The following is a 22,610-nucleotide window of genomic DNA, read 5'->3' as shown; positions in this document are numbered from 1 at the left end:
ACACCTTCCAGGTCCTAGTTTTACTGAACTAAGAACAGTTTTTATGAATGAGAATGAAGGTGGGTCAAACAGGAGAGTCTGCTCCACTGCTTTAGAGCTGAGTGGGGGGGATGGGAGAGAGGGCATATCAGAATAATCCAGTAATATTTTTCTATTATACTCAACTCCCAATATAATAAAAGAATAGCATGCAGAAGAGAAAACACAAACTGGTAATGTCCTCAAATTTCTTCTCTTCAAATCCTGGTAACTGAGGGAGTTGTAAAACCACACCCTGTGCCCTCTCCACCTCCATCCCTCCCAAGGGCTCTGTAAAAGGCAACTTTCTCTTTTCCTGCTCTCCTTGTTCACCAGCACGGAAAGCACTGGGAAAAAGACTCAGAACCTGTCCACATCCCAGGTATTGTTAATTGTGGTTGCAGATCGTACAGGTTAAGGCAGAACTATCTTGTAAACATCTCAGAGGTGGGATGGCATCAGTGGTCTGTGAAATACCAAACTAACAGTTCACCCAGGTTCAGTGAACTCCGCTTAACTGCCCCTAGTTCTGCTTCTGTTTGATGGACCCTCCCTGACTTCCATTTTGCTTACAGAACTTTAAGGAAGGGGAAAATAATCAAGAGACAAAGGTATAAGATGATGAGGTTGCAGTAACCATCAACTTCTCCCTGTCAGAACAACAAAACCAATGTCAAATGAATCAAAGTATCTCACCTCCATGTGGACACATAATTTCTCAATTGTTTCTGCTTGCTTTTCACAAAATAGGCAGACAGCAGACACAGGGTGTTCTTCCCAATCAGACCAGTCACTGTGTTAAAAATAAAATGGCAAACATGGAGCTTCAAGGATATACAGAACAATGACCTGGTATTACTTTCTGCTCCCTAAGAAACCCTGCCAGTCTCTTTCAAATCTGGTATTTCTGTAAAGACTGTCATATTATATTATGACTTTTTGATACAATTTTTGAAATTCAAAGTAGCACCATGAAATTAATATAAATAGCAAACAGGTGCTGCTCTATTTTCTTGTATTTGCCTCTCTTTCTGAGCAGCTATTTCACTACAAAATCAGCACCATGTCTTTCTGAGACAGCCAGTTTTAATTTGCAGAGAAGACATATCAGGAGACGGGATGCTCTCTCGTTAACTACAGCCACTAAGTGTGCATGCTGTGAGGTGCAGTCAGTGCCCAGAGTGTGTTTCTGCATGAAAAATGGCGTATTTTAAAAAGGCAACCTTGTATCTTTCATGTGGGAAATACAGATCATTTTAAATGGGGCAAGTGTTAAATTTGATGGCAGATATCAAAAAGAATACAGGGCCTTTTTACCACTTTCTCCCTTCCTTGCATTTATTTTTTGAGATACTGTCAACTTCTTGTCACTGCTAAACCAGGAGAAGCAAAATCCCAGGAGAGACAAAAGGCTGAACAGCTTTGAGTGAGAGGAAGATGAATAACAGGGAATCCTTTTAGGTTGAAAAGAATACTTCTCGAGCTTATAATTTCAAGCAAAGAAGCTGTGAATGTTTTAAGTTAGTCATCAATGGGATGAACACAGAACAAAGTTAACCTCAATTTAGTTGTTATGTTCTCTGTTCCAACAGTAAGAAGCATGGAGAGTTCAAATATCATATCAGTTTAAGGTCTAGGGATCAATGGACTAATGAGTAAAGAATTCTGGAGTATATTTTCTCTGAATTATATATTACCTGTGTGCTCAATGATTAGCTGTAGTAGCAAAACACTATTTAGTTGGAATAACAGTTGTTTTAATTATGTCAAACTTATTTTGATATTATCATTAATTTTATTGAAGTATAGTCAATGGCACCCCACTCCAGTACTCTTGCCTGGAAAATCCCATGGATGGAGGAGCCTGGTAGGCTGCAGTCCATGGGGTCGCTGAGGGTCGGACACGACTGAGTGACTTCACTTTCACTTTTCACTTTCCTGCATTGGAGAAGGAAATGGCAACCCACTCCAGTGTTCTTGCCTGGAGAATCCCAGGGATGGTGGGGCCTGGTGGGCTGCCGTCTACGGGGTCGCACAGAGTCAGACACGACTGAAGTGAAAGCAGCAGCAGCATAGTTGATTTACAATGTTGTGTTAGTTTCAGGTATGTAGCAAAGTGATTCAGTTATATGTATATATTCAGTTATATATGTATATATTTGTGTGTATATATATATATAAAATCATTTATAAGCATATATGTTTTTAATAAAATATTTGATAAAAAATCTGTTTTTTTTAATCAGATTCTTTTCCATTAAAGGCTATTACAAGATATTGTCTACAATCTCCCATGTTATACAGTAGAACCTTGTTGTTTATCTATTTTGTATATGGAAGTGTATATCTATTAATAGCAAACTCCTAAATTTATCACCCCCTTTCCCTTTTAGTAAAGATAAATTTGTTTTCTATGTCTGTTAGTTTATTCTTATTTTGTAAATAAATTCATTTGTGTCATACCTTTAGATTCCACATATAAGTGATATCAAGTGATATCTGTGTTTCTCTGACTTACTTTATTTAGTATAATAATCTCTCAGTCCATCTATGTTGTTGCAAATGGCATATCATTATATCGTTCTTTTTTATGATTGAGTAATATTCCACTGTTTGTATACCATATCTTCTCTATCCATTAATCTGTCCACGGACATTTTGGTTGCCTCCATCTTTTGGTTACTGTAAATAGTGCCGCTATGAACATTGGGGTACATGTATATTTTCAAATTAGAGTTTTCATCTTTTCCGGACATATGTGCATGAGGGGGATTGCTGGATCATATGCTAGCTCTACTTTTAGTTTTTTAAGGAACCTACATAATGTTCTCCATAGTAGCTGTACCAATTTACATTCTCATCAAAAGTGTAGTAGGGTACCCTTTTCTCCACACTTTCTTCAGCATTTATTATTTGCAGACTTTTTGATGATGGCCATTCTGACTGGTATGAAGTATCAAAAGTTATTTTTATTTCAAGGTTTGGCTATACTACATGAAAGGACGCATGGCTTACAGAAAGGGTTCTCTTTCTTTTTATTCTATCTTTTCAGAATGGTAACTTAAAATCAAAATAAATAACTATTTTCCTTCTCTTAAAATACTGTGATTAAGTACCATCAATAATAAGCCTTACTCTTCCTGATGCTCTAGCAACTCCCGATCATCTTCTAGTTGAACTTCTTCCCACGATTTTCCAAGTTCCTTTGAAGGAAGAACAGAGGGATTAGAGATAAAGAGGGGAGGTGAAGGGGGAAGAGGGGAGAGGAAAGAGAAAGTAGACACTGAACTCAAAACAAAACAAGACAGTACCTAAATGCAAATGGTTTTAAAACAATACAAGCAGAATACAGTAAAGCTGTTATTTCAGGGTAAGAAATGATACATTCTAACTCGAAGTTTAGAATTTAGGATATATCCTAAATGGTTAGGATTTCAGATATATCCTAAATCAAACATTTGAAAAGCATGTAATAATGTTTAATAACATTTTAATATGCTTTTCTTTTTTAGAGAAGCAGAGATAACCTTTCAGTCAGATTCTTTTCTGTTAAATGTAAATTAGCATTTCTCAGCCCTGGATGTACACAGGAATCTCTTAGGGATCTTTTAGAAAAACCACTAATATCTTTTGAGAGAGACTCTCCTAGCTGGACTCTGTTTCTATTTGAGGTTCTCAAAAGTCTATTTCCCAGACAGCAGCCACAGTGAACTTTCTACAGGGTACCTCGCTGTTTGTCTGACCCCTCCCAGGGCTTCTCATACACAAAACAAAATGCAGAGGTCTTCCCATGGCTTATAAGGCCTCTATGGTCTGCCAGGCTCCCTCTCTATCACTGTGTTCCAGCACTTTTTCTCATGCTTAGCTGGCTCTGGTCAGACCACTCTTTGGTTCCTGCTTGAACACAGCAAGCCGACTTCCACCTGGTTACTTCTACACTTGTTGGCATCGTTCACCTCACATATCCTGATGTGGTTCCATCATCCTGAACGTTACCACTGCTTTTTCTGAACACTGTCTAAACACCCCTCTTTCAAGTTACTTTTTATTCTGCTAGGACGCTTTATTTTTCTTCAAAGCATTGATCATACCCTGAAATCATTTTGTGGATCTGTTTTCTTATTTTCTGTCTTCTGCACTAGAATGTCTATGAAGACATGGGTTTTGTTCACTGTTATATTTCCAGAGTCGGGCACACAGTGGGTACCAGAAATTATCTTTTTTATTTTATTTTATTTATTTTATTTTTAAAATTTTATTTTATTTTTAAACTTTACATAATTGTATTAGTTTTGCCAAATATCCGCAGTAGGCAGTGCGTCAGTCTTATAATCTGAAATTATCTTTTTGAGTTGAACTGTAACTGAAAACATCTAAAAAATGTGATGCCAATTCAGATCTTACTTCAAAAGTTTTGTGCATGTTGAGTAAATAGTTAATGTATAAAAATCACATGGTACCAGGTAATAGTTGGTACTCAAATATATACTCAAATCCCTTTTATCTCTTACAGTTCATGGAGGAGTTCCACTTTGCAGGGCTATGTCAGACAAATTTAGTCATAGTTTCAGCAAAACTTAATGCAGTGATGAGCAGGAATGCTTTCTTTTGGCCCAACCATGTCTCTTTTCTCCCTTGAGTCATTTCTTTCTTTCTCTTGGCCTTTCTTCTCTCTCTACTCAATCTTCCCACTGTGCCGTGCAAAAGCAGACACTGCATTAAAGAGGGATACAGAGAAATTACTGGGCACTTTTCCAAGCAGTTAAACCATGGTAACTGTCAAGTCCAGCCTCACCTGATATAATACAGATATCCCTGTTTTATATCCTTTATTTAGAAAAACATTACCAGAATTTACTCTCAGTTAGAAACATTTTCTTAAGGAAGGTAATCATTTAACTAAACACAAAGGACTACAAGAGCCATTATGATTTAGAGAAAAAGAACATCTATCATTCATCAACTTAATGAGAGGTTTTGCAGCTGTCATTATCTATCAGCTAAATGATGCATAAACTCAGACACACAGAGATTTACCATAACGTCATTAGAGACAGTTAATTTGGACTCCATAATGGACTTCCCAGAGTCGTCATGAAGTGTCTAAGCATCATTATGAACAATAAGAATGGCCTCACCATTGCCAACAGGATTCTTATTAGATGGAATTTTTGGTGATGAATTAAATCTTTTATGCATTGGTTGGTCTCTGTGGACACAGACTGAAGGCCACTGCTGCAAGATATTACTCAAGGATGGGTCACTTGGGGTATTACCATTCAACAATACAAGCAAATGTTACTTATCAATAAATGTTTTGAGCCCAAAATGATGAAAAATATCTTTCACTGTCAAACTTCCAAAGTCAAAGCATTGCTTTACAGCTTTCTCAGTATTAAGCACAACACAGGGATTTATCTAGGCAATACAGCACTAACCATTTACCGCTTGAGAACAAAATGGAACTCTGTGTTCATTAGTATAATAGGAAACAAGTGATTTGAATGTGACTTTCCTAGAGTGCTCTGCCTTGGTACAGTTAAATGTATGATTTATTATAAGAACAAGACACAAAGAGAAAAAAAAAATTTAGTCTCTGATTAAGACACTATGCCTACTAATGAATCATATCAGGAAAGAGAAGAACTCAAAAAAAAAAAAACCAAACCAAAGTTGGGAAGGCATGTCAGTAAAGATGTTCAGAACACCTCCTCAAACCTCTGCATCAGATGGCTTATGATCAATGAGAGGGTGGGGAAAAAGGTCCCTTTCACCCAGCACCCTTTCATCCCTAAAACTCACAGACTTACATATGCTTACACACAAAAAAATCCATCAGAAACACATACAGTGTTTTAAATGTAAATAATTACAGTAGAGAGAATCATAACAAAACTGAAAAATAGGTTAACAGCGTTCTTTTGTTGGGGCTTCCCTGATGGCTCAACAGTAAAGAATCTGTCTGCCAATGCAGGAGACGTGAGTTTGATCCCTGGGTTGGGAAGATCCCCTGGAGAAGGAAATGGCAATCCATCCCAATATTCTTGCCTGGGAAATCCCATGGACAGAGAAGCCTGGTGGGCTACAGTCCATGGGGTCACAAAGAGTTGGACATGACTCAGTGACTAAACAACAACAATGTTTTGTTACAGATGGGTTTGTATATTTTAAAACTAAAAAAATTTAAATCAAAAAAATGATAATACCACTGCAAAAATACTTCCCTTTAGTAAAGCTCAGGCCTTGAGCCATGAGCACCTACAGAACATGTAGCTGAAGCCTTGAAGATGATGTCAAGCAGTCTGCTGCCCTCTGAGGCAAGAGTACTTGAACGTGAAACTGCCTGGGACCTTGTCCCTTCAGGTGTTCCCCCCCCAACCCCCAATCCATTGAACCTTTCTGTTTGTGAGAAAACAAAGCACAAACTCTAAGCAGATAATTTAGATTATGCAAAAGACCTTTAATATATTTTATTTGCAAGTCTATCAGTATTAAAAAACTGATATGAGTTATTAAACAGGCAAATTATTTCTCCCAAGAAAGAAGATGGAATCTATCAATTTGCTGAGCCCAAAAGGGACCCTTAACAGACTCTTTGTCCTGACCAGGGATCAGGACATCGTTTATTGATCTCCCACCTTTTATGACTCTCAGAGTGTATCTTGCCAGGAATACCCTGGATGCTTCCATTACTGCTGGTCTGAAAATTCTGTTCCGAAGTGGGACACTGTGGGTGCACGACTCAATTACCGCATAGATCTACTACAGGAGAGGTCAAAACATTAATTCTGTATACACCATTACAAAGTGTTGAAATTAATGTGCTTACACATCTGGTTCTCACACCAATCTCTAAGTTCCTTGAAAGTAGTAGCTGTTCTGCCATATTTTTCTTTCTGTTCCACCAGCATCTGGTACCTAGAAAGCACTCAAATGTTTATAGAATGTATGAAGTCAATGAAATTCCTTCTGAAAGAAAGAGGATGTGAGAAATGGATGTGCAGACACTAGCTACTAAACCAACAATTCAATCTTTTGCCCACATCCACGCACTCATATCAGCTTTTTCCCTCAGAGAAATAAACGATGAATGTCTCTCATTTCTGTTTTTCTTTTTTTCTTCTTTTTAATCCTTAAAAAAAAAATAAAGCAGGAACTCTCTGGTGGTCTAGTGTTTAGGACTATGAGCTTCCACTGCTGAGGGCCTGGGTTTGATCCCTGGTTGGGGAACTAAGATTTTGCAAGCTGGGTAGCGCAGCCAAAAATTTATAAAATAACAATAAAAAATTGTCCTGCTCTTTAAAGTCCTTAAGAAAAAATAAACAATGTATTTACTGTTTAATTAAACTTTTAGAATAGTTTAGTCTTGATAATAAGTATTTTCATTAGTGAAGTCTAAAAGAAAACTAAAATGAAAAACCATTGGCCCTCATTTTTCTCTAACTATACACTATTAATATTTGGAACAGTTTTAAAAAATCTATTTAGCCTATATATTTTTTATACCTTGATTTATAATATTCCAAGAACACTGTTAAGATTGATACTTCTGATAAGCACTCCTCTAACTTAAGGCACTGGTATATCTTTAGAGATGTTATTAGCTTTTTCAATTCTTTCCAAAGCTAAGTTTACATCATTTCCAAGCTATTACAAACCTAGACAGTGTATTAGAAAGCAGAGACATCGCTTTGTTGACAAAGGTCCATATAGTCAAAGCTATGGATTTTCCAGTGGTCATGAGAGTTGGACCACAAAGAAGGCTGAGTGTTGAAGAATTAATAATGATTTCAAACTGTGGTGCTGGAGAAGACTCTTGAGAGTCCCTTGGACAGCAAAGAGATCAAACCAGTCAATCCTAAAGGAAATCAACCCTGAATATTCATTGGAAGGACTGATGCTGAAGCTGAAACTCCAATACTTTGGCCACCTGATGCGAAGAGCTGACTCACTGGGAAAGACTCTGATGCTGGGAAAGATTGGGGGAAGGAGGATACGGGGATGACAAAGGATAAGATGGTTGGATGGCATCACTGACTAAATGGACATGAGTTTGAGCAAATTCTGGGAGATAGTGAAGGACCGGGAAGCCTGGCATGCTGCAGTCCATGGGGTCGCAAAGAGTTGGACACAACTGAGTGATTGAGCAACAACAACAAGGCATCATAACACTTTTTAAGTTTTTTAAAACAAATCTTTCCTATGGCTTCCCTGGAAGCTCAGTGGTTAGGACTCCAAGCTTTCATTGCCGAGGGTATGGGTTCAATCCTTGGTTGGGGAACTAAGATCCCATAAGCTGTGTAGTGTGGTCAAAGAAGGAAAAAAAACAAACAAAACCAAAAACTCCAGAAACAAAACACTTTATTGTTGTTGGCCTCAATGGAAAAGCATAGAGAGCTAAGATGGCTAGGGTTGTGGGTTAGAGCCCTTAAGGAACTGACTAAAGTCAGCTTTACCTTGACCATGCGTCATCTTCTACTTTGGTATAAAAGATAATAGGCAAAGGGTGTGTATGTGTGTAGATCATTAAGAATTTATCACCATTAACTGACCAAATCCCCAAACCAACCCAAAGTATAAGAGGTGGGTACTGGTACTATTTCAATTATAAAAACTGAGGAAAAATGGAAGGAAACTGATGCAGAAAGCTTTAGCTATGTGACCCTGGGAAAATCATGCAACTTCTCTATGCTCTAGTTACCTAATCTATAAAAGAGGATAATGACAAAACCTGTGTCACAGGGGTGTGGTTAAGAGTAAATGACTTAATATAAATACCTAAGACAGTACCTGGCACATCCGTGCATGAGTGCTAAGTTGCTTCAGTCACATCCTACTCTTTGCGACCCTATGGGACTCAGCCCCCCAAGGCTCCTCTGTTAGTAGAATTCTCCAAGCAAGAATACTGGAGTGGGTTGCCAAGCCCTCCTCTAGGGGATTTTCCTGACCCCAGGACTGAACCTGGATCTCTTATGTCTCTTGCATTCGCAAGAGAGTTCTTTACCTGTTTACTAGCACCACCTGGGAAGCCTGTACCTGGCACATAGTAGGTACTAAAAAGCTGCTAATTAAAACCAAACCAGGGAGAATGGATATGTGTACATGACGTACGGCTGAGTCTCTTTGCTGTCCACCTGAAACTATGACAACATTGTTAACCAGTTATTCCCTAATACAAAATAAAAAGTTGAACCCCCCCCACCACCAAAAGCCTTAAAAAAAAAATCTATCAATATTACCCTGAAGTGATTTAATTTTCATTTTATATGTTATTAAAGCCTTTACATTCTCTTGAAGTACTTCTTTCAAGCCACGATTCATCCCACATGAAATCTGGGCTCTCCGTGGGCAGTACAATCCGGCACACTCATCTAGAGCCAGCTGGTCCTCACGGATAATTCCAGTTTTCACAGTTGCACTATTTGATGCCCGTATTGAACTTTTCTAAAAGTGCCAGCAGAATCTGAGTGAGCAGTCTCTCTGAAGTCTCCTCTAAAAGATAAACACCTCCAGCTATATACAATGTTCTGCTAATCCTAAGCTCTTGACTATTAGCTTAAAAGAGCCCCAGAAGAAAGTACATTAAATTGCTTCCACGGCTTCCTGCAGTAGCTGAATATTTCTTAGAGCTAACACTGAAGCCCATTCCCTATTGGATTGGGCTGGGCCCTGAAGTAGCGTTTGCTCTAGGAATTAATGACTGAGTGATTTCACGAGAAGACTGAAAGACTCAAAGGGTGCCTTTACCTTTAGTTAGTTGTAAAACATTTGTAGCAAACCACGGCAACCTTTCAGAGACAATCTTTAAACACATGCTAAACTTATTTCTCAAGGGGAATTTTAATATGCTAAGGATTAGTTAGAACAGGCAAAAATTTTATCCTAAAGCAGAGACTTCCAACATAATTCAGAATATGCTTTCTGTCCAATAGATAAAATGGCTCATTATTATCAATTATGCCTTTTGTGGCCAATGGACTTGGATTAAAATTCTTTCAAATTAAGAGCAAAAAACACTTTCTTTTGCTTTAGAAAGCTGTCAGAACTGGAACTCCTCATCTTTCTTTCAATTCCAAGGCAGAATTACTTAACTCCTTCTCTTGTCATGAGTAGTTTTGTTAGAGAACCACTGACTGAAACTGCCAATCCTAGACAGGCTCGGTAACAACCACTTTGCATGAGTTATCATACAACAAGAGGTCCTGGGAAGTAATGTGGAACTAACAAGTTACCACCAACTGGGAGAATTCAGGAAAGGTCAAAAGGAGAGAGGAGATGTCAGTCCATATGTCCTACTAACTTCCCAGAATCCTTCCTGCTTAAATCCATTTGAGCTGAGAGATATGCGCGCCACCAGGAATAACCATGAGTCAAAATGATTGGCCACAGACAACCAGGAAACTAAACCACTTACCATAAAACCTGAAACTGTGAGCCATGTGGCAGAGCAGTTCTCCTGGGTTCCCTTTGCTGCTCTCCCCCTGGTGCCCCTTCTTAATAAAGTCTCTTGCTTTGTCAGCACGAGAATCTCCTTGGACAGTTCATTTCCAAGTGTTAGACAAGAGCCCACTCTTGGGCCCCTGGAAAGGGTCTCTCTTCCCACAAGAGTTTCCTTCCTTTGCTATGTATACATAAAATAAAGATCAGCAGACTGGGGCAGGACCGGTAGCACTCTCCAGTCAGTGTGTCAATCAAAAATCTCTTTTTAAATTTCCAAATGCACCTAAGAGAAGGAAATTTGCCTCCAACTGAATACCTCTCCTTACACAAAAAGGACTGTAATCTCCAGAGGCCAGTAAATGGTACAGAGGTTTCTGGGCAAGGAGAGTTTGCAAAGTATTTAAAATCCTTGACAATGATAACCCCATCAATCCATCCTACTAGTTTTATATATATATATATTTTTTGTGTGTGTGGGAAAGAAAGGCGAAGATATTTTAATGGGGGAAAAGGGTATGAGTGAAGAGACTATAAACGATTATCTAGCACAGCACCCAGCACACCCAGACAACAATGTTTTTAGAAAAGAATATAGAAGTCCCTGCATTAATATATACAGAAGTATATAGTATACTGGAGAAGGAAATGCCAACCCACTCCAGTACTCTTGCCTGGTAAATTCCATGGATGGGGGAGCATGGTAGGGTATAGTCCATGGGGTCGCAAAGAGCTGGACACGACTGAGAGACTTCACTTTCTTTCTTTCTATAGTTCCTTTTGGAGAAGGAAATGGCAACCCACTCCAGTGTTCTTGTCTGGAGAATCCCATGGACGGAGGGGCCTGGTGGGCTACAGTCTATGGGGTTGCAAAGAGTCGGACACGACTAAGCAACTAACATACATACATACATATAGTATATAGAATACAACAGTATATAGAATATAGAAGTCCCTGTGCTCAAGGTAACAGACAGTAAATAGGGGGCAATGTGTGGCTATTCAGATGTTTTACATTTATTTATTTGAGCAAGATCCCTACGAGTTCTAGAGACACAACCTTTTTACTATATAAACACCTGGCAAATCAGAGACAAATCAAATCACATTACCTTTTGTAAACTAACCATTGCTTGAAAGTATCCCTCAACCACATTTTGATGTTTATAGACAGGCAATCAAATTTTAAATTATGAACAGAAAAGAAAGCCTTACCAAATAATTGATGACATAAAATCGGTCATATTCTCTGTTCTTAGGATTGATCCGACGATGCTGTTTTTTCCTCATATGATCTTTAAGTGTATTTTTGTCCCTGAAGGTCTTCTCACAATACAAGCACTGCAAGCTACAAGAAAGACAAAAACACCAAGATTAAATAAGGCCCTTGAATAGCTGTTGCAGTAGACCTTTATTATTATTACTGGGTCTTAAAATTTACTCATTTTTTAGGTCTCATAGAGTTTTCAAATGGGATGTAATATCCTTTTTGGAATCCCTCTCACTTTATTCATTTGGCTTTAGAGGATGTATGTTGTGGTTTACTTTGTATTTGGCTATACTGGCCAACTTGGCTATTTAGTTAAAACTATGATAAAGATATCAATTACCCAAATTGATTTTGGTGCTTTACTAACTGAATTATCTATTCTAAAAATGAAAATATGTTCTTCAAATAATTATAATGATAACTAGCACTGGTTGCTTCCACTGAGTGTAATGATTAGTCTGTGATTTGGCATATCCTATGACCTGGTTTGCAGGGTCTAACTCCTAACTCCAGCTGTGGGACTTGGTCAAGTTACTTGTTATCTCTGTTACCACTCATTTTCTGATCTCTAACCTGAAGATAACACCTACATTTTAGAGAATACTTATGACAATGTATACATATAAATTCATAACCATGAGAATAATTTACACAAAATATGAACAATATATGAACACATTTAAACCACGCCTTATTTATATATATATGAATAAAATGCCTAGCATATTCATGGCACACAGTAAGCGCTACTTTTACTATCTTATCATTCACATGTTCCTTCTGCTAGAGTATTTCCCCTAACTGGGAATCATTACCTAATGAGGCAGTAATGACCAATTTCAAACAGATTACTAGCAAAATGTCTTTTCTCATACTAAGCTGGACAGTTGATATTGCCTGGAACTTCTACCCAACAGTCATAAGAGTTCTACTTTCTAGTCACAAAGAATTCATGAAAACACTAAAATTATAACCGAGCAGGACACTATGGGGCATTCCCAGGACACAACCATTCCACCATGTCCTCTGCCTGCCTCTTGCCTGCAGAAAAGTTGCAGTCTTCCAGGCCTTCTCTGAGTCACAAAAGTCCATCTCAAGAATTAATGACTGACAAGATAGGAACATGTAGTGACAAAAACAGCAGTTGGGTCAGGAGAACTTGCATAAATTTGAATAGTAAATCAGCCATATGGCAGTCATGCAATTTTTAGTTCCTTCTTGAAGTTCCTGATGACCATGGGCATGTGGGCTCCAGATCTACTGGAACCTGAGGATTGATAATGTTAACCTTTGTGATACCGCCCTGTTACCTCAACGTCAATCAATCAGAGAATTGTACATAAGCTGATCAAACATAGAGAACAGATTTATGGACACGGGGTGGTGGGAGGGAGAAGGAAGGAGAAGGTGAAATGTATGGAGAGAGTCACATGGAAACTTATATTATCATATGTGAAATAGAGACCCAGGGGGAATTTTCAGTATGACTCAGGGAACTCAAACAGGGGCTCTGTGACTATCTAGAGGGGTGGGCTGGGGAAGGAGATAGGAGGGGGGTTCAAGAGGGAGGGGACATACATATACCTATGACTGATGTTTGGCAGAAACCAACAAAATTCTGTAAAGCAATTATCCTTCAATTAAAAACTAAATAAATAAAAGAATTGCTTCCCTGAAACCCATTAGGGAGTTCTGGTCTTCTGAGCATGAGCCACCTGTTTTCCTTGTGTGGCCCTTGCAATAAACCTTTCTGTGTTAAACTTATGTTTTGGTTTGCTTGGTCTCACTGTGTGTTGGGCACACGAACTTGGGTTTGACAACAAAATGACTGAAATAAGTTTTTGTTGCTATTTTTGAATTCTTTTCCATCTTTACCAAACAACATCTCAATTATTTTTTATGCCACAGAAGTAACTATATTCCTTTATAGTAAACAATTTATGGGAAATAAGTTAAGGATATTGATTACTGCTAGTCTTGCTAGAGAACACACCTGGTATTATTTTATAAATGAAGGATCATTCATTAAAAGAGTGAAGAGACTTGTTTTAATGTACTGTTGATACCAGAATTTGAATTTAGAATTTTATAATGGGTATTTCTTGCTCAATGTTATTGCTCCAAATGTTGTGGGCTGAGACACCACATTCATTAGTACTATATTTAAGTGAATAAAACTAGGGTTTGAGAGTAAAATCTTGAGCCCTTTCTTAGAAAGAAGAGTGAACAGATTTTTGAAAGACATTTTGGTGATGTACAGAATTTTATTCCCTATTTCTACAAGTTAAACAGCCAGAATATAACCTCAAGAAAAGTGGAGTGTTATGATATATAAATGTAAATTAACACTAAAGTTAAAAAAATACAAGCAGGATGCTATATTTCACCTAAAGTTGAATAATATCTAGGGATTTGACTTTACTAAATGTGTAGAATAATTATAGAGAGAAGCACAGAAATTAGGAATCCAAAGTGAAGAACAGTAGTTACTCAGGGAGATACTAATGAGGAAGGGAACAAAGGGAGACTCAAGGGACATAATCACATTCTCTTTCTTATGCTGGTAAGTATATTTTTCATACCCTATATAACATACCTTACAGTGGTATATACATTGTTTGCTACATATGACATTTATATTTAAAGGCGACTAAAAGGCAATATGATCTACACAAAATAAAGACTGTCATACAAAATGTGAACTCCTCCAACATGAGAAATGAGAAAATTCTATTTCTTTAATTACTTGTGACTATTAATTTTTAAAAATTCACAGTGGAGTCCAAGATTAAGATAGCTTTAGGTTGTGTTTCATAAAAATGTACTTACTTGTCAAGCTTTTTCTGTAATGTACACAGAAATTCATTGCAGTTTACAATGTTGTCTGGCAATCCAATGTTGAAAGCATGTTCTCTGGCCATGTGGTTCAAAAGAACAGATCTAGGAAGAAATTTGAGCAATCTGCATTATTTATAACTCATCTAGGAACAAATCAGGTCAGGAGTATCATTTATATAATGATAACAATACTAATTAGAAGACAAGCAAAGGTTAAACATGCGACACACATTTGGGCTACGAAAGAGTTAATGCCTTATGAAGTTTGGTCGCTAAGTCACGTCTGACTCTTTGCTATTCCCATGGACTGTAGCCCACCAGGATCCTCTGTCCATGGGATTTTCCAGACAAGACTACCAGAGTGGGTTGCCATTTCCTTCTCCAGGGAATCTTCCCAACTCAGGGATGGAACCTGTGTCTCCTGCATCGGCAGGTGTATTTTTTACCACTGAGCCACCAGGGAAGTCTGTGTTATAGTATGCATGTAAGCATATCAGTTCTTTAAAGGGAGTCCAAATGTGTTCCACAATCTGCCACTGAGCAGGATTACACTCTACTGGTGAATTGAGTATCTGTCCTTTAAACTATTAAATAAATGTGCTTTGCCTACTCTTTCAATTAATGAGGAAGAGATAACTGCTCAAGAGAAATATATAAACAAATATAACCCAGGATCACAGACATTTAGTTAGCTTATCATTGGATGCAAAACTGGAATCCACAGTTCACATATCTAATTTCATGTAAGGGTTATGATAACTTGCATACACAATGACCATCTTTTTGGTCAGTTCATGTATAGAAGGAAAATTTTAATTTATGTAATATAATGTAACTTTTACACAGAAAAAATCTTATGTGTAAAATATATACTTTGGGCGTTTGCCACAAATTTAGTTCATAAAACAAAGGTGACAGTTTTGGGGGACTTATTAGTACACATACCAATGACAGACTATGTACAGTGACATTACACAGTTTATTTTTTCTAACTTGTTTAGACCCATGCTGCTGCTGCTGCTAAGGCGCTTCAGTCGAGTCCGACTCTGTGCGACCCCATGGACGGCAGCCCACCAGGCTCCCCTGTCCCCAGGATTCTCCAGGCAAGAACACTGGAGTGGGTTGCCATTTGCTTCTCCAATGCGTGAAAGTGAAAAGTGAAAGTGAAGTTGCTCAGTTGTGTCCGACTCTCCGTGACCTCATGGACTGCAGCTTACTAGGCTCCTCAGTCCATGGGATTTTCCAGGCAAGAGTACTGGAGCTGGCCCCAAATTGCCTTTTTTTTTTTTTTTTTTTCTCTTCAGAAAGTGAAATATAGCATTCACCTTCATGAAAATATTTGACTTTTTTCTTTAGTATATAATAGACACATTTATGAATCTCATAGTTCATATGTCCATTTGTCCAACCACTTAAGTATTATAGACAAATTTGAATAAAACTAGCATGTGCTGGACTACTCCACAGTACCTTTTGGGCCTGTAAGGGGATCCCCCAGGGACAGCCCAGACAGAGCTGGACTTTTCCAGGGGTTTCAGGCATGAGGCCCAGGCTGTGGAAGGGTCCAGGCAGAAGCAGAGTTGGGGTCCTCTTGCAGGGATTGGGATGGGTGAGTGGCAGGCTGTGAGGCAGACGGTTGGAGAGCTTCCCCTAACCTCAAGCCTGTGCTGGGGCAGAGTTCAGTGCCTCTAGATCCAGACCCTATATTGTACCTGGAAGGATTCAGCAATCATTAACAGCTGGTTCAAGGCCTATGAATGGATTAGGAGGATTAAGGATTACTTCACCCTAGTCCATGTGGCATTAGGATCTTTCACTTTTAAGAGTTGTACTGAATGTACTTATGGGAGATTACTGCTCTCAATTTCTCTGGGACCTAAAGGCTTGATATCTAGGGTCCGTAAGTTAGGAGACAGGAGCTAAGCCAATGCATTCTTCTTTTCTCAAATATTTCTCCCTTATTTCACTGTAGGAATAAAGGTTTCCCTACATAGTTAAACAATGCAGTTTGCCTGAAGCAGTATCAATTGGGATAAATAAAAGGTTGGTCACAAAACTTAAATGGAAAATCTGGGGAATGAGATGATTATAGGGGATTGACTTCTAAGGATCTAGAAACACACATGTGCAGGGCTGTGTGCATCCCAAAGAAATCCCTGAGAAGACCCTAATCTCTCACCGGTGGCTGACTCTGAGACTCTATACAAGCAGGAAGTGAAAGTTAAGGCAGAGCTGTAAACTGATGGAGCACTGAAGATAGGTCCCAAGCCAAACACAGAACTCCTTGGCAAAGGAAAGAAGATATGTTTTCTCAAGGCTCGCTGCCATATCATTATTGAACACTGAGCTGAGTAGATATGTTCAGCAGCCATACTTGACAAAGAATACATGCTTTAGAGAATTAGTTCAGGAAACTCACTAAATACACAAATAGCAACAACAAAAACTCTGTTTGCGTAGGGGACAAATTTAATTTCTGTAGTTATCACATTATTTAAAATGTTGAGTTTTCAACAAACAAATTATAAGACATGCAAAGAAAAGAAACTATGGCCTACCATATGAAAAGAAAGTAGTCAATAGAAACTGTCACTATTTCTGAGTAAGCCCAAATGTTGGACATAACAGACAAAGATCATAAGATAAATTAGATTACAAAAATATGTGCAAAGAACTAAAGAAAACCATGACTAAATAATCAAAAAAAGGTATAAGAAGGATACCCTTACGAAAATGGGAATACTAATAAAAAGATAGAAATTCAACAAAACATACAAATTCTGGAGATGAAATGTATAGTAACTGAAATGAAAAATTCACTAGAAGGGCCCAAAAGAAAATTTGAATTGGAGAACAAAGAACCAATGAACTTGAAGATCAATTGAGATTTTTCAGTCTGCAGAACAGAAGAAGAAACAACGCCGAAAATTAAATTGAGCCTCAGAGATTATTACATCTACCAATCTATGTATAATAGGATTCCCCAAAAGCAAAAAGGATAGGGGCAGAAATAATATTTGAAGAAATAACAGCTAAAAACTCCCCAAATTTGATGGAAAACATTAACTGAAACATTGAAGAAGCCCGATAAACTTCATGTAGAATAAATTAGAGAGACCCATACCAAGAGAAAAAATGACGATGAAATCAAGACATTGCCAGATAATAAAACCTGAGCAAATTCATTGTTAAAGGACTTGCCCAATATGAAACTAAAACAAATCCTTTGGGATAAAATAAAATAATGCTAGATAGTAATTCAAATATACATTAAAAAAATATGCACCGGTAAAGGTAGTCACATAGTCAAATATAAAAGGCAGTGTAAATGAATTTCTGTTTATAAATCTTTTCTTCCCATATCTGATGTAAAAATAACTGCATGAAACAAAAATTTTAAAGACATGTTAATGAGCTTATTATGTATAAAGATGTAATTTATGTGACAATAATAGCACAAAGGAGTGGGGGAGGAGCAAGCCATTTTGGAGCAAATTTTTCTGTGTTTTGTTGAAATTACACTGGTATTAATCTGAGTTCAACTGTTTTAAGTTAAAATATCAGTTGTAATCCCCAGTGAATTATAGTGGATCGTGAGTAGACCACTAGAAAATAACTCAAAAAATAAGGTAAAAGTAACAAGGGAATTGAAATGGTGCCCTAGAAAATGTCTACTCACCAAAAAAGAAGGCAGTAATGGAGGAAAGAAATTTTTAAAAACTTTATTAATAAACAGAAAAATGGTATAAGTAAATCCCATCTCATCAGTAATGACACTACAATAAACATTAACACAGGATAGCAAGAATGTCCTCATTTTTCTATCCTTGACCATTATCCACGCCATATGTTTTTCTATTGTTTTTATGCCCAGGCTGGAAGAACACAAATATAATCCCCAAACATTGCTAATATCATGCATAGCTGGAATCAGGTTATATTGTTGATCTTTCATTATAAACAGACTTTTCATAAACAAGAGCAGCAGAAGGATAGGGGACATTTTATAAAAATAAGACATTGCTTTTCTTTATCATTGGTTAAAGCTGTGGCAAGTGGTGCAGTGATAAAGAATCTGCCTACCAATGGAGAAGACGCAGGAGACGCAGGTTTGATCCCTGGGTTGGGAAGATCCCCTGGAGTAGGAAATGGCAGCCCACGCCAGTATTTTTGCCTGGCAAATTCCATGGACAGAGGAGCCTGGCAGGCTACAGTCCATGGGGTTGCAAAGAGTCGGAGAAGAGTGAGCACCCATGCATGCACGTGCACTCAGTTGTATGGTGCAAGATAAAGCAAACTTCTGTCTCTGCAACAGGCTGACTGCCTTTCTCTATCAAACTTTCACTCATTATATCCTGATACCCATGTATCCCTGGGTTTAATATAAGGATATATATTTCAAATCATGTCAGTATCTACATTTATCAAAAAAACTTAAGCTATAGAAAATAAAAATATTTGTAGATTTTTAATACTAGAGATTCCTAATAATAGTCACATTGCTCCTTACTGGGTTAATCATAGTCTTAATGTTAAATCAGAAATAACATGTTAAAAGGAAGTAGCAGCGCTTGGTAAACTTTTTGATAGATAGCTGGTCCTCACTGCCATCCCCATAAATCTCTTTGAAACAGACAGTGTTAAAAGCATAATGACTGGCCTTGGCATAGGTTTTCCTCTATGCTAACTGATCTATATGAGTATCAAATCTTCATAACTGGTGTTTTCAACATTGATGCTTCATCCAAACCCTTTTCTAAATTCAAACAAATAGTTACCCTCTCCTTTTTGATGTTTTTCAGACAACAATGTTGGATACTGTGCTTAGCCATTTTTTTTTAAACTAAAGACTGCTTTCCTTCAAGTGGGCAGCAGAATGATTGTCCACTCTATGTTGTCATTAAAACTATTCCCATTTCCTAGAGTTACAACTTCATGACTTGTATTTAATGTACACTTGTAAATATTACTGTTGTATAAAAAGAAATTTGTCTGGTCTTTGTCTTTGGTTCCAGGTACTGAACTTCAAAAACCCTTGGAATTTGTTATGCCAATAAAGTAACTTGTGGTAGGCTTCTAGAATGTTTCAGAACAGGGGTTAATTGCCATAAAGACTAAATAACTAAGTGATCAAAGTTTAGGGACCCAGAGCCACCCTGACCTCCAGAGAGGAGAGAGGGTCTGGAGACTAAGTTCCATAATTAAATTAAGTAAATATGCTCACATAATGAAGCATGTAAAAATTCTGGATACCAAAACTCAGTGAAGATTCTTGGTTGACGTGCCAGGAGGTGATAGATTCTGATTCTTTGAGAAGGCACAGAAGTTCTGTGTTTAGGACCCATCCAGATCCAGCTCTATGTGCCTCTTAATCTGACTGTTCCTGATCTGTATCTTTTATGGCTAACACTTTTCTGAGTTTTGTGAGTCATTCTAGTGAATTAATGAACCTAAGCAAATTATTGGTGGAAATCTCTGAATTTGTAGCCAGTTGGTCAAAAGTGCAGCTGTCCAAGGGAATTTCTGAATTTGTGTGGTATCTAAAGAGAGGGCAGTCTTGTAGGGGATGATGCCCTTAAACCCACAGTGAAGTGAAGTGAAGTGAAAGTCGCTCAGTTGTGTCCAACTCTTTGCAACCCCATGGACTATATAGTCCATGGAATTCTCCAGGCGAGAATACTGGAGTGGGTAGCCTTTTCCTTCTCCAGGGGATCTTCCCAACCCAGGGATCAAACCCAGGTCTCATGCATTGCAGGCAGATTCTTTACCAGCTGAGCCACAAGGGAAGCCCAAGAATACTGCAGTGGGTAGCCTATCCCTTCTCCAGTGGAATCTGATGCTAACTCTATGTGATTAGTTTTAGAACTGAATCAGAGTATATCAGTTGGTTTTAGGCCAGTTGGGGCTGGTGACAGAATTACCAATTCCCCATTTATTTTCCCCCTTAGATCTTTATCATTTTTAATGTTTAAAAATAAAACACCAAAAGCTGCTGAAGGTTTAGAGTTCACAAGTTAATACAGAAGGGCACATCTGTTGCACATGGTCTTGGCCTGTCAACGGATTTTAAAAAGCCCTACAACATTAAACAGAAATCTATTTCTGGCTTTTAAAAAAATTTATTCCCCTACTTTGCTTAGAGCAACTACATTCCATCTTTGATGTTTGGTATATTAAAAAAAAAAAATTACTGTGGATATATGAAAGGGGACTGAGCCAATGCATGTAACTTAATCTATATAAGATTAAAACACCCACTGTCAGCATTTTGATAAGTTTTCAGATGAAAAACAGTAACATTTAAATACATACACAACAGCTACCTGTTTCCGAGGAACTCCTCATTGCAAAACATACAAATGCCATGAAAGCTGTTATCATTTCGTTCTTGTTGCTGTTGCTCCAGAATTTCTTTCTGTAAAGGAAAAACAGATACATTATGTTATCTGTAACAAATGCATAGCTAGCTAGTGAAAAATGTCATGGTCTGGTTGGGAGGAAACTGGAGAGAGGCACAAAGGAAGTAAATGAACACTGATGATATTTCAAATTTCTGCATTCCTGTTCTTGTACCTAAATTCCAAGTTCATACAGTTAAATGCCGGACAACACAGTATTTGGATAGCTATGCAGGAAACAAAGTCAACAGGGTCTTACCATCCTTTCCCGACTTTGTCCTTTCTCCTATATTTATCAGTAATTTCCCAATCTCATTCTCTTCCAAAAGTAAAAATGTGCTCCTTTCTGAAATTCTCAGTTTAGTTTGTAATCAAGTTCTGATCAATGTTTTTTACTTGATCTGTCTTTCATATTACTTCTCTCCACCAATCCCATTGCCATCACCCTGAATCCAGTCTTTAGTCAGTCATTATGAGATTACTATGAGTAAGTCTCCTAGAAGGTCTGCCTGATTTTAATCCTTTTTTCTACCATATTCACCCTCTCTTTGGCAGGTAGAAAAAACTCTTAGAATTATTTTCATGTATAATTATCTTGTTACTCTCCAATTCATATAATTTAAAATATGCACCAGTAACATCCTATTCTAGTCAAGGTGGTTCTATACATTGCTTTTCCTTGAGGTGATTTTATTTCTCTTTGCTTTTTCATTCTTATAAATATTAACTGTTCTTTAAGATCCAAGCTGATTCCTATTTCTGCCATGTAGTCAGCTCTGAATTACAGTACAATAGTTAAAGAGTTCAGACTCTGAAACATTGAATAGAACTAGATTTGAAGCCTGATGTGCTGTACCCCATGGGGTTGTTGCAAGGAGTTGGATACCACTTAGCGACTGAACAACAATTACAACTCACTTATACTTGATATTTTATTTAACCTCTATAATACTTAGTTTTCTCAATTTAAGATGAAAATACTACCTCACAGCATTGTTTACAGGATAAGATCAGAAATTTGTGTAAAGAATTCAGATTGCACACATGTATGGTCAGGCCACTCAAGATGGCTGTTCTCCTGCTCTCTGTACATCCCCTGCCTAACCAGTCCCTGCTTCACCTCTATCTTACGTACAAGACTGACCATAAAGAAGGCTGAGTGCCAAAGAATTGATGCTTTTGAACTGCGGTGTTGGAGAAGACTCTTGAGAGTCTCTTGGACTAAAAGGAGATCAAACAAGTCAAATCCTAAAGGAAATCAACACTGAATATTCATTGGAAGGACTGATGCTGAAGCTCCAACACTTTGGCCACCTGATGTGAAGAGCCCATTCATTGGAAAAGACCCTGATGTTGGGAAAGATTGAAGGCAGGAGAAGTGGGTGACAGAGGATGAGATGGTTGGATGGTATCACCGACTCAATGCACATGAGTTTGAGCAAGCTCTGGGAGGTGGTGAAGGACAGGGAAGCCTAGCGTGCTGCAGTCCATGGGGGTCGCAAAGTATGGGATATGACTGAGTGACTGAATAATAACAACACATGACACATTCCTACACACAAGCCTCAGGCCCCAGCTAGTGATTGTTCTTATCAAAGGGGCAGTGAGGGGCGTGCCCCTTTACTGGTCTCCTGGTAACTAAAGAGCTC

General features: G+C 38.0%; 1 protein-coding gene across 1 annotated transcript in view; it reads right to left on the bottom strand.

The window, feature by feature from the left end:
• The window catches only part of ZNF277 (zinc finger protein 277), a 134,322-nt gene that overhangs the window by 4,348 nt on the left and 107,364 nt on the right, over nucleotides 1-22,610 (bottom strand). Inside the window, exons 5-9 of the mRNA XM_005887427.3 lie at nucleotides 20,887-20,978; nucleotides 14,555-14,665; nucleotides 11,671-11,803; nucleotides 3,154-3,221; nucleotides 715-811 (exon numbers count right to left, since the gene is read on the bottom strand). Of these exons, the coding sequence (XP_005887489.1) occupies nucleotides 715-811; nucleotides 3,154-3,221; nucleotides 11,671-11,803; nucleotides 14,555-14,665; nucleotides 20,887-20,978 (501 nt within the window). The remainder of the gene's footprint in view (nucleotides 1-714; nucleotides 812-3,153; nucleotides 3,222-11,670; nucleotides 11,804-14,554; nucleotides 14,666-20,886; nucleotides 20,979-22,610) is intronic.

This window comes from Bos mutus, chromosome 4 (assembly GCF_027580195.1).
Source record: "Bos mutus isolate GX-2022 chromosome 4, NWIPB_WYAK_1.1, whole genome shotgun sequence".
NCBI classification, from domain to species: domain Eukaryota; kingdom Metazoa; phylum Chordata; class Mammalia; order Artiodactyla; family Bovidae; genus Bos; species Bos mutus.
Note: the sequence above shows the minus strand (reverse complement) of the source record. Positions and strands in the feature narration are given on the sequence as shown.